The sequence below is a fragment of the Leptonotus elevatus genome, chromosome 5, assembly GCF_054856555.1.
Source record: "Leptonotus elevatus isolate MCC_2025b chromosome 5, RoL_Lele_1.0, whole genome shotgun sequence".
Taxonomy (NCBI): domain Eukaryota; kingdom Metazoa; phylum Chordata; class Actinopteri; order Syngnathiformes; family Syngnathidae; genus Leptonotus; species Leptonotus elevatus.
In genome coordinates this window covers 13653725-13669841 of record NC_141243.1, presented here as the reverse complement: position 1 = coordinate 13669841, position 16117 = coordinate 13653725, and the positions used below count along the sequence as shown (strand labels likewise).

Genomic DNA, 16117 nt, shown 5'->3' with positions numbered 1-16117 from the left:
AGATTCGATGTGAGGAGCCCCAAAAACACGAAGAAAGAAACCTCAAAACGGGGTTCTAGAAGAGAAGATGAATATAGAACGATTTTCCGTATTATCCTTGGTTTTGATTATTATTTTTAATTAAATGCGTTAACTAATTTACTATGTAAATGAGTTTATAAAGGTTTTAAGTTTGTAGCTTTTTTTGACTGCATTATCATTGTCAAATAAATTTTTTTGCTATTATTATAGGAGATTGCCGTGCGCAAAACACAGTTAAGGAAATGCAAGAAGAGCTCCTCTACCACCCTTGACCGTGATCGTTCAGAGGGTTCGATACTTGCTGTTGTCATATTTAAGAATGAAATAGGTTGACATCGGCCACACATATCAGCGGAGCTCAGAATCTGTTTGAATGAGCCTGGATCAAATCCACCAAAATCACGTTACACCACCTACCCACACCTTAGACCAGGTTTCACCTGGTCTAAAGTCTAGTATACTTTATGTTACCAAATTGTCAGGTGTGACAGGGCATGTAATAGAAATTGTGGTCTGCCGAATTTCCAAACAAATCCTGGTTCTGTATATATGGTAGCTTAGTTAAGACTATGGTGCATTCAGTGAGAGAGAAAAAAATGAAAAAACATAAAACTGTTATCTTTATATTTTGTTTTTATTTATCGTAGCATGTTGTAAAGGTAAAATTAAATTTATATTTGTGTTGCACAGTGAAGCCGACACATGCAGGAACCATGCCAGTTGCCAATATAACGACTGTGGCACCTTTTTAATTTTTTTTTAATTATTTTACCAAGTATTCAGATGTGTCAAGCAACTTTTTTTTATTTTAAAGGTTAAGTTAACCCAAAACAAATGTATTGACAATAATATGTTCTATGCAGTCCCACTAGTCTAAATATGGTATTCTGGTTAATATTGTGTTAGTTGAATATGAGTTAAGCAGCCAAATCCAGCAGTTTTTTATCAATATCAAAAGGTGGCCATTTTGCCATTTGCTGTCGAGTGAAAATCACAGCTCAGCTTCAGAAAACAGGTGAGCTGGGATTGGTCGTTGCCTCAGCCCTGAGCAAGTGGCAAAATGGCCGCCCCCTGAGATGGATAAAGACTTACAGATGTAATATTAATCAGAATATCATGTTTACACTAGCGAGGTCACATATATTATTGTCAAGAAATGTTTAAGGTTGACTTCCCCGTTAATCAACTAGCAACAAAGCTAAGACTTTATTTTTGTTGTTGGTGTTATTGAGACTTCTTCCCAGCTGATGTCAGAAAAGGAAATGTTTCATACCGAAAAATGTTCCATACATCACCCACCTGCAACGTTTTAGATTTAGACCTGACGATTCTGGCCATTGTGTAATCTTGCACATCTTGTCGAAATGATGCTATTGTGTCTTGGTCCGCAAATGATCAGACCAATCAGCATTCTTTGAGGTGATTGCGCCTGCAGCTACGGTTGTGGAGCGGTCTGCCAAAAATGAGAAATGACTGCGCATTTGTAAACGAGGGCCTTCGAAGTGATGATGAGTGTGGATTCTCCCATAACAGTAGTTTTAAAGAGCAAAGTGTGGCAATGTTTTATTTTTGTGTGACATCTCGCCATTATGTTGTCCAAAAAGATTGAAGCTTTATTAGTACTGTGATTTAAGCAAAAGATGAGAGTAGAAACCTTCTCACATTCATCTACTTTTCCCTTGGGTGGTGTTGGAATTTCTTCTATACATGTTGCATTTGAACAACTCGCAGATGGGTGGGCCGTAGAGCTAATGTGAGAAGGGGGCATCCCGTAGCGTCAGATTTCCCGTTAAGATGGGGGAGGTGTGGTCCAATTTTACGACAGAGCCATGAAAGTGGAATCAGTCTCACACTTTGTGACGGTGCACAGCACGTTGTTTGTGATTTAGAAGAAAGATATTTCCTTCAAAGCGTAAATAATCACATAATCATTTGGCGGATTTGGCATTTGAGCAAGTTTAAATAAATAAATAAATAAAATAAATGCTACTTCGACGTTTTTGTTGAGTGAACTTCATCCTATCCTTTCCAGATTTGTTTCTCCATGGAAAGCAATGGAAATAAAAAAAATTAAAAAAATCTGTTGCCATCATAAAAGTCTGCCCATGCACACTGTTAGACTGCACTAGAATGGTGCTGGTCTTGAAAATAGCGGCATTAATCTGTACTGTATTATAGTGGTTCACAGAGCTGAATTTGACCTAGATGACTTTCACTCGCATGCAAAAAAAAAGAAGAAAAAAAGAAAGAACAAAAAAAAAAGAAAAAAAAGAAAGAACAAAAAAAAAAGAAAAAAAGAAAGAACAAAAAAAAAAAAGCCTTCCCCGGCGATTGTTCTCATAAAGTTGGACGCATACATGTCTTGAGAGATGAAGAATTAAGATTAAGAAAGAGCTACACTTATCCCGAGTATAAAATGTGAACTGGACCTTGAAAATTCCAAAGCAAGGTGATGTGCTGTGCTTTATTTCGAACGTCATTTCATCGGGACTGGAGGACAGACACCTCTGTGCATTCAAGTGAGGATGGTAAAGCTAAAGAACTCTGCTGCTCAACCAAACACACAAAAGGAGAGAGAGAGAGGTGTCGGAACACGAACGGAGCCATACGCAGACGTGATGGTGGGTGCAGGAAAATAAAAGAGTGCGTATGTCTTAAGCAGTTTCTAAGCCTGGCCGTCATGCATGCTTAACCTTGCACTAGCGTGGCTGCTATGCTGCTTGCATATCAATGATGGTGGAATATCAGCAGCAGTCGTCACAGGAGGCACAGCAGCTATGATAGCAAACACACATCTATACTAAGAAATTAAAGTTGATAGTTTCAAATTGGATAATAATACGACTACTACTACCAATAATAATAATAATATACTGTTTTTGTTCAGTTGCCTCAACATCTGATGCAGTTTAAGGCGAGACCTTTTGGGGGGGGTTATGAACTTAACTTTTAACCATTAAAACTAATAATCATGATATAATTTTCCCCACTACTGTTCCAAATTGAACTGTGCAGATGTAACTTTTTTTAGTTATCAAATATCAAATTGATTATTTAAACAAACCACGACAACTTTGTTATGCGGAGAAGGCAACGTGAATAATGCTGCATTCGAGGAAGGTGGGAAGTCGGACTTTTCAGACTTTATACCAGGAAGCACGCCCCTTTGAATTCGGACTGCGAAGTCGGAAAAAGACGTCACTCAACAATGGCGACTCCTGTAGAGCAGGGGTGTCAAACTCATATTAGCTCAAGGGCCACATGGAGGAAAATATATTACCAAGCGGTCGGTCAAATCATGGTATATAACTTAAAAACTATTGGCGTCAATTATACGCAGATTTTCCCTATTTGTGGGTTTTATTTGTGGTTCAACTGTAATCATATTGTTCCAAAAAATGACACGAATGGAACGCAGCAACACTTTGCCTGTATGAGTTCCGGACATGTTGTAGCTACCCGTTTTGCATAAATATTGTTCTGTGGCACAGTTAATGAAGTTATAAGGACGTTAATCCTTGTCATATGTCTTTAAGTTACCAGTTATTGAATTTGTGTCGAATTTAACACGTTTATGTTGGTCAATAATTAACTTAAATTTTTTTTAAACAAACCGTAACTTTAGGTGGTGTGTCAAATAATGACACCCAGGGCAATTCTATGTACAAGTTGCATTGCTCATCTAAGGATTGCTTGTGAAATTATGAATTTATGTGTCGTGATTGTGGCCAGCTGATTAATTGGTCCAACTACTCATTTTTTTACTGTACAAAATCATGTCGCGGGCCAGATAAACTACTTTGCGGGCCTGATCCGGCTCGCGGGAAGTATGTTTGACACCCCTGCTGTAGAGACAAAGACCATGAATGGCAAAACATAATTTACACAATTATAAACATATGTAATTTATTTATTCGAAAAAGTAACTTTGCGTAACCCAACGTGATTTCGACTGACTGTGTTTACCTGAACAAGTAACAATTTATCTGAATCGCAGCCATCTTTGTTGTTTACATTCGCTTCAAATGCTTTGAGGTCGGAATGGGAGAATCCAAGTGGGATATATCCAACTTCCCACCTTCTTTAAATGCAGCATAAATCCTGGACATGGGTGTGGCCCTAAATGTTAGAGTCCGCCCAAATGGATTCTCGACACCTTCCATTTGTTTGTTTAAACTATTTCCTTGGCGTCAAACTTGTTTAAATACTTTTATGAATATCAAAAATTACAAACTTTCAACACTAGCTCCTTCTATCTAATCCAAATACAGTACTAACCTCAACCATCCATGGAGTGCACCCTTTGCTGGGGATATGAGGTACTGCACCCACCCTAACCCTAACCCAATGTGAAAGGATTTTTTTTTTACCAGAATTTTTTAACCCAATGGCCCTACATACTCAGAACCAACGTCCACTCGACCATTTTCAGGGCCCCTGAAAACGCTGGACATGCTTCTCTGGCTCTACATCCTTCTGTTCAATATGGCCGTTTCGACCACTTCCGTCAATCATTTCCCACCCTGATCAGTAGGCTCCAGTCTGGGCTTCAACATGCACGAAAAATATAACATATCTGATTAACAAAACCTAAAGTCTACCGCTTCCCGTCTAAATTTCCAGCTCACTCACGTAGAATTTGATGTTGCTACCAAAAACAAGATGCTAGCGCCTGCTATGCTAGCTGTTAGTTGTGTTGTGACATATGCCTAGCTGGCGATTGCTGTGTGAACTTTGGAAAATAACTGAATGTGTGCCGTTTAATGTGTGCTGGGAGTGTACATGCGCTCTGTGAAGATTCAACAAGTAAGTTGACTTTAAATTAGCGGCACAGGGATTCATGAGATGTACACATCGCTTCCCCATTGTCTCCAGCTGCGTGCTTCCTATTCTGCTCCACTCAATTATTAGACTATTCGCATGCATCTTTTTATAACTACCATCAAAACAGAAGAGATGCATCTTAAGATTTCAAGCTAGGCAGGTTGTGTAGGCGCTACATTCTGTAATCGCGAAATTAGCTTCACTCATGCTATTTGTTTACATCAGTAACGTTGCGACCATACTGAGGAAAAATATAAAGTTAACAACTAATGCTGGAACTTGTGACGCCAATGTTACATTTCTTAATCTGTGTGATTCTCATTCATTGGCAATTTCTGAAGCAAATCTATTTGCATCAAACCAAAATTTACTCTTGGCCTCCACACTTTAAGCCCGTGTGCTGTAAGTGTTTGTGAGTGTTCCTTCCACAATTGTAGCTCAAGTTACAGGAAGCGTTCCAAGGGTGTGCATCTCCCTGGCGTGCTGCTGTGGTTAACAGTGCAGCCGCGCACATGCGGCGTCTCCAGTATGCAACACAAAACTTCCTGAGAAAACCACAAATGCTACCGCTAACAACATGGCCAATGGCAACAGAACAGACCCTGACTGTTCTCATCTTATTGGAAAAGTGCAGGCGTTCCTTTACAGAGCCAAGTGACAATTAGATATATTAAAAAGGAGGTAAAGTGGAGGGAAGGGAGAAGTGTAATGGTGGGTTTCTAATTAAAACAGAAGCACTTGAGGACACCCACGAGCTCCCGAGGGACAAACATTGATAAATTCACTCAGCCGTCTTTTCAAAGGTGTGACAAAAGACTCCGAGAGGATGCCGGGCCCTCTCCACCTTTCTTCCTCCTCTTCTCTCCCCTAACATGCTATCTGATGCCAAATGAGGTCCTTTGTAGCCTTGATCCATTCCCAAGGACCCCGAGGCTTACAGTACCCGTCTACAATCTCGTGTCTGTTGATTGACACGTCTCCATGTCCCACTTTGGCTTGTGTTCATCAGAGGAACACACAAACACAACACGTGTCTTCAAGAGGATGTTGCGACTGGCTTTGATAGTTCTGTGTTACCGGTTGGCTCTGGGGATGCCAGCGGATAAAACTATAACTATTAGCATGCAGCGCCAATGTGTGTAGTAGGTTCAAATACGTCTTCCGTGACAATGTTCAGAAAGTGTCAACATCATTTGTGTGAGGTAAATGACAGGATCAAGACAAAAGGCAAACAGAAACCATTAAGACGTACATTCAGGGAGACTGAACGAAAGACTGACTGAAAAGTATTTAATTTTTACCGTTGTTGTTTTTTTTAAATGCCTCCTAACGGGATTTGACATCATGTAAGCTCTAGTTTTCAGAGCGCATGTATACACTGCTCTCTGCAGTAGTGGTATTTGATTAACAGTTAACAGTTGAGTGAGGTGTTGATTCAACACATTGAGAGGACACACCCACAGCATTTGAGAGCAGAGATAAAGGCTTGACATTTCACCATTTTGAAGCCTAATTTTGTTAATTAATTTCCTAAACATAGTTATTTTTGCTTTACAAGGTCTTTAAGGACTCGATCCCATCTAAAATGCTATTCATTCGTACCAATAAAGTTTTAAAAGATATTTTATAGGAGTGTGCCCAAAAAAAATCGATTCTCATAAGAATCGCAATTCTCATTTAGTACAATTCAGAATAGATTTTAAATGTCCCAAAATCGATTTTATTTAAATTATTTCATACTCTCTTGCCTTTGTCCGTGTGTGCCTTTATTTGGAGCGCTGTTCATGTTGTACCCAGTTTGGCCACTGAGGGGCAGTGTGGATCCACGCGGTCCAACACACTGTTAAGTTGTAGCCACATTAGAGAGTAGAAGGAAAAAGTCACGATCAAGTTATTCCAATAAAAGTTTTTTTTTCCCCAACGTGGAGCCGTTCTTTTGAGTGATAAAAGTGCCGCGAGTAGCACATTAATTAGCATTAGCGAGTCAGACTCAAGTAGATCATTACGATTCCTTGCACATCTATAGATTGAAGCAAAAATCATTGTCAATCAAATCATTTTGAATCAAAAATCGATTCTGAATCGAATCGCAGACCCAAAAATCGGAATCGAATTGAATCATGAGACATTCAAAGATTCCCATCCCTAATATTTTATGTTCAGTCCAATTTTTGATACACCTGTGTAGAGCTGTATTGGAAAATAAATTGCCCTTGCAAATATTTAACAACATGGTAGTTTTTGTTTTTAAAAGATAATATCACTGTCAGGAATATTATATATTTTATAACGATACAAATTGCATATAATAATGCTTTGTGGTTTACAGTAGTGCAGAACTGATATGTATCATGCTCAAATGTGTTTCAAATCCAACCACAGCAATAAATAGTAAATGAATACCTCTGACAAAACTAAGCAATATTATCTTTTTAAGGGGTAGCATTCTTGATATAACTTTTGCATTGAAATATTATCACGTTTGCAGGTAATGAGGCAATTTGATGGTGGCTGGTGTGCATATGTGTCCGTTATATATACAATAACTCAGTAGCAAACATTTGGAGAAATACCTTTTACCATTGCAAAGAGGAATTGTTGTCATTGTTATTATTGCGACTGTGAGCTGTGTAACATTGACCGACGAGACTATTGTCATTCCCATTCACAGAGGCAGCATGGAGGACAGATGGAGATTGATGATGAGGGATGAAACATATGGGGAAAGTTCTGTAAGCAGACAGCTCAGCTGGGCTTATGCAGTTGCAAACACTGCGTGTTCACTGCTGTTATCCAACAACACACATTAATACTGTCTCTCACAAGGTCTGCTGCTTTTTAGGCAGATGGGTCAAACAAACAGAACGCGTGCGCCACCAGATATCATCTGAACCATGTTTACAACCGTCACTTTCACTGCTGACAGACACTTGTTAACTGGCTCCCGTAAATTGTCAACTTCAAACTTTAGATAGTTAAAAAATTATGCAAACATTTCCAACAATTGTTAGTTTTTTTAAACATAAAGTTTCAGTTGTCAGTTGGCAAAATGTTCAGGTAAATTTAAAAGTATTCTGTGAGATTGTTCCATTCCTGCTAAATGTTGATTGATAACTTTATTTATTTATTTATTTATTTATCTATTTAATCAATCTCTTTGAAGGCCATGGAATATCAGGAAAATATTATTTCTTAAATAAGAAAAAACATATAACTTCACTTGTGCTAATATTTAATTATTTATAAATATATATAAAATAAATGAATAGTTAATATATTTAAATAAATAAAAAATGGCTTTAATTATAATAATAATTTATTGTTATTATTATTATTATACAATGTTACTAAAACAGTAGCAATAATAATTATGATGAAATGATGAATTATACTTACAGAAATATATAGCAGTATTAGGACTAAGAAAAAAAAGATACAAAAGCAAAACATATCAAATTAAATGCAGTCTTACAGTGTGCATGGTTGGAGATTTCTTTTGACATTTTCGTTGTGGGACTGAGCACAGCCGACTGAATTGAAGTTGCTCGCCTCGTTCCAATTAAATTCAGGAGCGCAGGAGCATCACGTGGTCTACATTGCGGAAGCATAACGGACGATAATGAAGGTGCAGATGCAGTTTTTACGCCGAGCGCAAGGGTGTCTAAAACACAATAGGGCCCAATAGTCCATCTACGGGCTTTCCACATATTTATATGGTACATTTGTTAAAAACAGACTTCCGTAAGCTAAGCGCACACAAACCCTAATGAAGGCAGAACTTCATGGAGAACATTGTAACTCTGCCAATGGATTACATTTATTAAGTGTAAATTAACCCGGTGCAGATCTGCTTACCTATTGGATTTAACATTGTGTGACACTAAGCACCGCACACACAAACACTATTTCCAAAATTGTCATTCTGAATTTTGTCGAATTGTGACGTCAATGTGTGCGTGTGCGCGCATGTGCATGTTGTGTGTGCTGCTTTGATTTCACTGCAATGAAACTCATTCCGCAGAGCCGGACTGGCAGCCTAAATATTTTCGGTAGGAGAGACACTCCCAGCATGCAATGCGGCATCTCTGCCTGCCCTGTGCTGCAGAGGCAGTCTCCTGGTGGAATTTCTAAGTGTCGTGGTTCAGAAGTAGCCATAGCTGCACTTCAAACTGAACAACAATGACATTTATGATCATTTGACAGACAAATATGATAATATTATGAATGCCTACTTGTTGATTTTAGTCCATTAAACATTTTAATTACATTTAAATGTATGGTGAGCTGGGCACGTTTGCCCCATGTTGCACAGATGCAATGCAAGAAAAAGCCACAAAGACAGACCCGTGTGGACTTTGTCAGTGACAAGTATTGTTAAACTTGTTGAACAACTGCAGTACACAACATGTGGCCATGTACTGTCACTCTTAATCACAATCAAGTGCAGGCCTTGACACAGGTACAGCCAAACAGACAGAGATTCCCGCTGTGTTGTTCTCTGAGGACAAAAAAGAAAGTGTTCTGCCAAACATATTGTACATGTTGTAAAACGTCTGCTCCGAATATGATTCACTGGCACTCTATGTGAACGCACATTTCCTCCTGTCAGACATGGAGGTACAAAAGGAATCAATTATTGATGTCCCCCAAGATACGATCTACTCTAATGTAGCCCATGAGGCTAATCATTATACTCCAATGGCCAAAAAGTAATGGCGCAGTATGTTCCTAAGGTGCTAAGCGTCAAGGGTAGCCTAAATTAGAAAGACCTTTTAGGTTAAACTGAGAAAGATAGGCTAAAGAATTGTTTGGAATATTGTTTAGAAGTTGTAAATAAAGTTCACATACACGCATCCTGTCAGTTAGCTAGTCGGTAGCACCTTAGCTTTGTTAACATATCACACTTTCATGTTAGTTTTAGCTTAGCAATTAGCATTACCAGTACTTAGTTTTACTTACGCTGCCATTTAGGTGATGATTATTGACTTCGGAGTGACTCCGTAACGTATTTCGCCGCACTAGCTATCTCGTTGCTAGCTTGCCTCAATAGTACCCGAACAGCGGAAAGCAGCGAGGATGGGTGACTGTTTATTTAAAAACAAGATTGTGTTGATTTCATTGTTTTGCTTTATGAAATTTGTCCTGGCCCAATAAGGCCAGCATCTGTAACATCAAGGTGGCTCGACACAGCACCATACTAACCATTTTGCTCTCACCTCCTACTTCCATGTGACGTAAGCACAGAATCGTCTCCGTGCATTGGAAAATCTAAAAAATCTTTGATGTGTTGAATGTGTTTTAGGCACAAAATGCGAATTTTGACACACAAACTTTTTTCGAGCCTTGTATTTCATAGAGAGGCCTCACCAACTTCTTCACACAAACATTAAACATTTAATATAAAGTTCATCCATTCTTACTGGGATGCCTGCTTTTTAAAAATAGCTACAAAAGAGGCAGCTCCACAAATTCCAAAGTGGACTCAAGGCTATTCTCAAATTTAGTTTAAATATTGTGCGAGTGAAAATTGGAGGATGTAGATATTCAGTGTTGCGCCATTAATTTGTGGTGAATGTAAACATGTCGAACAACAAATGAGTGCAGTGCAGGGTGAGAGGAGGGTCCGTGTTTAACAGTGTCGAAGCACGGTACAATAAAGCAGCTTAATGTGAATACGCCCTCAACCACGCCATCTGATAGTGAAGCTTCCAGATAGGCTTGCTCTCACTGTTACTACCTATTGCTTTTTTATCTATTTGCAGTTTTTACTGTAAACTGACTTACTGAAATGCCCTCACATGCGGGAAAGGAGAACCACAGTTGCCAATCACGATGTGAGCCACTCGCGCAGAATCTGCTCTCTGCCACAACTCACGCTCAGACACTCACACGAAGATTTGCCAATTTCTTCTTGCTACCTTTTTGTGTTTAATTTGCATTTTTCAACATTTTCTCCACTTTTCCACAGATAAATTATGACTGTCAAAATGCATATGCATCATGTGAGAGAGTATGAGGAAGAGACCGCGGAGACGCTGAGGTGAACGCCAGCCTGAGGTTGCCATAGCAGCCAATGAGGACTTGACAGCCTGTTACCTGTCAATTAAGCCAAAACCTCTGAGTTACATGTTAATGAATGGGTAGATGCTCGTGGCTGCACTCTGATCACTGCTTTATGGCACTTACAAAATATTAGGAACACCTTTCGGTATCACCATGCGCAATTCTACAGCATATCGCAACCCCCTAAAAGCGCACTAAGATAAATCAACACCTCCCTGCAATAAAAACGGAACATTATGATGCTCATAAATGGAGGATTTATGGCCAGTTTTAATGGCGGAGCTGATCAGAGCTATGCGCACGTCATCTGTTACCGCCTTTGTTGAGGCTGTAATCATTTAGTTCGCTAACGAGCACATATCACTCAAATAAAGGTCATTTGGGGGCAATTACGACCTATAGTTTTAAAAGTGGCTGTGGATGTTTTTCTTTTGCGAAGACTTTGTTTTGTTATCCAGAACAAAGAGGCTTGCTGACATTTAAAACCGTTTGTGGCTATTAAAAAGACTAATGTGGACAACATTTGCAGAGAAAGAGAAAATGTGGTCTCCTTTAGTTAGTTCCCAAATCGCAGCCACGTTGTGCAGACTGTGAGTTATTTTAAAGACGCATTTTATGTGCATGTGAAGCAAGGACACGCGGGACACATCAGATGAGCAGTTGTACGGAGGTCAAATGCATTTAGATTTCAAATGCAAGTATGTGAGCCAGCACGGGTCCATCCTGAGGTCAACACTACAACCAATGAACTAATGATCCAGCAAATTCCATCACCCCAGCTCATTCCTCTCCCCGCTCTCTCTCTCTCTCTCTCTCTCTAATCTGTTGTCGCCCTCGCTCGCACTTTGATGGCCCGCTGTGCCGCAGAAATGAGAAACAACGGCTCGGCGGCAGCAGTCGGACCCGCTCTGCCTCTCTGATACACGCCGCTGATAAACAAGGCAGCTTGTTAAGAACGAAATTAATCTCGCCCTTGCCTGCCTTTTGCCTTTCGCAGCGTTTCCATCTTGTCAGACAGTCCTGTGTTTTGTCACAGCCTTGGCACTGGCGCACAAGATAAACCTTCCCTTTTGTGCACAGATAACTGCAAATTGTATACAATGCATACAGTAAAATTAAGTTAGTTTTAAATATAAGTTAAGTTTGCAAAAGCATGTTCATTCTCATAGACAAAAGTCTGGATTGCAACACACTCGTAGTAAGGTAATGCAAGGAACCATGTTTGGTAACCTAAGTCTCAAGGAACACCTTTTTCTATAAGGCAAAATAACCAGTGGAGAAAAGTAATAATAATCCTTTCTCTATAGCGCTTGTCCTCGTTACGGTTGTGGGTGAGCTGGAGACAGGCTATAATACACCCTGGGATGGTCACCAGTCATTCACGTGGCACATGCAGAGACAGATCTGGCTCCATAGTCAACATTCACACCTATAGGCAATTTAGAGCTCTCAATTAACCTAAGGAATATGTTTTTGGAATGTGGGAGGAGGCCAGAATATGTTTAGAAAAACACATAAATACGGGGAGAATACGATAGCGCCATTCAGGAGGACCGAAGCAGATTCGAACCCTTAACCTCAGAACTGTGAGGAGGATCTGTGAGAGTTCAATGTGGAATGGAAATATTTTTTAACTAAAGCACCCGATTGTCAACAACTGAATGGAGAGAGGTTCCCTATTATGAGGAAGTTAACATCTCAGTAATTGTAGTAGTAATCAAAGTTTTTTCTGGCTTTGATGACTTTTCTCCAATCCACTTATTCCCTTTTCTAAACAATATTGTTTTGACAATTAATGAACTCATCAAAGCACGGTATTCTGATTAATACTGAATTTGTGAAATATGAGTTAATTAAGCAGCAAAATCCACCTGTTTTTTTATTTATCTCAGTGGGCGGCCATTTTGCCACTTGCTGTCGACTTAAATGACATCACAGCTGATCAGGGGTCTGGCAACACCCAAACATGGCTCACCTGTTTTCTGATTTTGGTCATGTGACATTTGAAAGCTGCGCCGTGAGCAAACGTGATGTCATTTTTAGTTGATAACAACCGGCAAAATGGCTGACCCCTAGCTGAGATGGACAAGAGGGGTGGCTTTTTGCTGCTTAATTCATTTTCCACAAACAAAATATTAATCAGAAGGTCGTGTTTAAACTAGTGAACGCACATAACATATTGTAAAGAAAGTTTTTGGGTTTACTCCCCCTTTCAATAAATTGTATAAAAATTCATTTCTGCTGGTATTAATCGTTAATCAAAATAAATCAGCGATCAATAATATACATATATTTTCATATGCATTATTACTTTTCCCTATCACCCCTCCACAATTGACAATTGGACAGACAGTGTCAGTCAAGAGTTGTGAGCATGTTTGTAATGCAGCTTTTATATTAGCTTTCAGTAGTGTCTGAATCCCCAGTGATTGCCGCCATTAAAACACAAATCTGCTGAGTTTTAACAACTACCTGGAAGGAAACTGAGGAGAAAAAGACAGTAGTGTTAACTGCTGTCCTTTTTCATATCAATTAGCCAATAAGAACAGCATCGCAGGGGATGGAGATGAGCACCCAATCACCAAAAAGCGATTATTTTAAGCAAATGAATTATCCAATGAAATACAAAAAAAAACTCTTATAGGGTTGACATAAATGCAAATTAAAAACTTAACACCAGGTAACTCTTGGTAAAGATTCAGAGGTACTTGCAGTAAGCTATCATGCACGCTTAGTTTATTCAGTCTGATTATTTACCTGCAAATTTGGCACATCAGAGAGACGACACAAGCACAAATCTGACAGACAGTAATCATTGGCACTGTAACCTAACAGCAATAGTAGTGCTCAATTCAATCAAATTGGCACTAGAGGTTGGGCAGAAGCCAGTTTTAGTTGTTCTATTTAGCAAGGCAACAAACAAACATGCCCGGTACGTAAGCAAAGTTTGTGATGTCTGGATTGTGGTATCAATTTTATGAGTTGAGATGAATAAAAATGTATATATATATATATTTAAGTCAAGCAAGCATTTAAGGGTAAAACAAGAAGTAAAAATGTCTGTGGACAGAAGTGACCGGATGTGTTGCACAAAATCCTACACTGGCAAACCACTCAAACACAAGGTTGTCACTTTTGGAAAAGTGTCATCTATCAACAATCAAGCACTTCTTAAGCACTTTCAAACACAATTTGTAACGCTTATCTGACAACAGTAATACATTTACACCAGTGCATAAAAACTCAACAACATATTTGACGCGATCAGATTAGGAGAAACATTGAAAGGTAAAAGAAAACGTGTGCGGTACATAACGACATGCTTTTATTTCTCCACAAGCGCACTCATTTAGTTAGATTAAACATGCACTTGCAATTATTTAAATCCTCTACGCAAATCTCGTAAACAGTACAATCATTTTGGGAGAATTCCAAGCACCCGTGCATGCAGCAGACGAACGCGCGCACTTCTTCCGTGTGCATCCACACAGTCTACCGGTAGTTTCTCTCGCATGTGTATTGCTTTCCGCCAGCATTTAAATGCGTGTGCAAAAGCAATTCACAAGTTCATAATTAGCATATCAAACATATAATTAACCAGAAAGCTGCGCGTTGAATTCCACCCTATGTTGTCAAAAAAGTGTCAGTCTTTCCTGGAATAAAGCAAGCGGTCAACTTTCCAAGCCGGAGCAGGGAGCTGCATGCCGCGGCTCCGTTTGTGCCTGCCTGCCTGCGCGCGGCTGCACACGCACGGGCCTCCCCGCCCCCCTCCACCGTCTGCCTCCCCCCCATAAATAAACTTACTTTTCTCTGGCTTGGCTGTCGGACGGCACGTTGCTACTCTTGCCTTTGGCGTACATGCTTGCAGAGAGCTCCGATTGTCACGCACCTGTCAACCCATCACAACCTCCTTGGGCACAGCCCCGTCACCATGGTGACACGAGCAGCGTCCGCTCCTATTGGATGCCGGCCCTCGCAGGACCGCCCACTCGCAGAGGCAACGGCGGGTGAGTGACAGGGCAAAAGCCACGCCCTGTCAAGTAAGCCCCGCCCTCAGTTCTTCCTGTCCTGTCTGTCTCTCTTCCATTTCTGAGGTCTGTCTGTGTGTCTGTCTGTCTGTCATTTCTTCCCTGATTGGAAAGGCTCTCCTGATACACACACAAACGCACACGCGCGCGCACACACATCCTCCCTCCTCTGTCAGTGCAAAGGGGAATTTGAAACCGTCCAACAACTGGCTTTGGCTGCTCCTTTTTACAATCGCACCCTCCGCCTATACATGCGCACACAGACACACACACTAGAGTGTGCATGAAACTCTTTGCACGTACAGAATGTTTCACAGCTGTTTGTTTTTTTATGTACGTGATGTAAGCACGTGTGAGCGCAAACGTGTTTGGAGACGCATAAACGAAGCGTGGAGGGTAGAGACGAGCAAAACAATCACCTGTTAGAGCAACTACCCAATTGATTACAATGTATTGATGCTTTTGCATCTTTTTTTATGCTTTCACCAAAACCTCTCCCAGGTTGTTTTGAGGGTTTACACTTAGCGTCTCCTCTTTACAAGTAAAATGAATCCACCATGGTGAACATTAGGTGAACATTTAAGATCTTATGCACCAAAAAAAAAAATCCATTAGTGTTGAAACAATTAATACAATAATGTTTTTTTTTTGTTTGTTTTTTAACTTTCACCACTTCGAATGGTTCCTATAACTTCCAAGCTAACTATACTAAGTTTATAAAATATATTTTTTTAAAGCGATAAACCCAAAATATGTATTATTTAAAAAATAGATTTAAATGTGGAATATCTGACATGAGTACATTAGGGCCTTGGTAGATTAACTATTCAAAAACAACACTGATTTTGATGTATTTTTATTTTTTTACCTTTTTTTTTAGTACAAAAGTACAAAAAGAAAAGAAAAAAGGATTGTTTTTTTGTGTCAGTAATATGTTCTATGCATTCCCATTAGTCTAAACATAGCATTCTACCAGTATATGTTTGTGAAATAGGAATTAAGCAGCAAAAAACACCCGTTTTATCCATCTCAGGGGGCGGACATTTTGTCACTTGCTGTCACCTGAAAATGACATCACAGAGCCTACGGGCTCAAGTAACGACCAATTACGGCTCACCTGTTTTCTTCGGCACTGTGATGTCATTTTCAGTCGACAGCAAGTGACAAAATGGCCGCACCCT

General features: G+C 39.7%; 1 protein-coding gene across 1 annotated transcript in view; it reads right to left on the bottom strand.

The window, feature by feature from the left end:
• ssbp2a (single stranded DNA binding protein 2a) overlaps window positions 1-14879 on the bottom strand; it is a 59271-nt gene extending 44392 nt beyond the window's left edge. The window contains exon 1 of the mRNA XM_086076567.1: window positions 14713-14879. Within this exon, the coding sequence (XP_085932693.1) occupies window positions 14713-14768 (56 nt within the window). The 5' untranslated portion in view covers window positions 14769-14879. The remainder of the gene's footprint in view (window positions 1-14712) is intronic.
• Between the last annotated feature and the right edge of the window lie 1238 nt (window positions 14880-16117).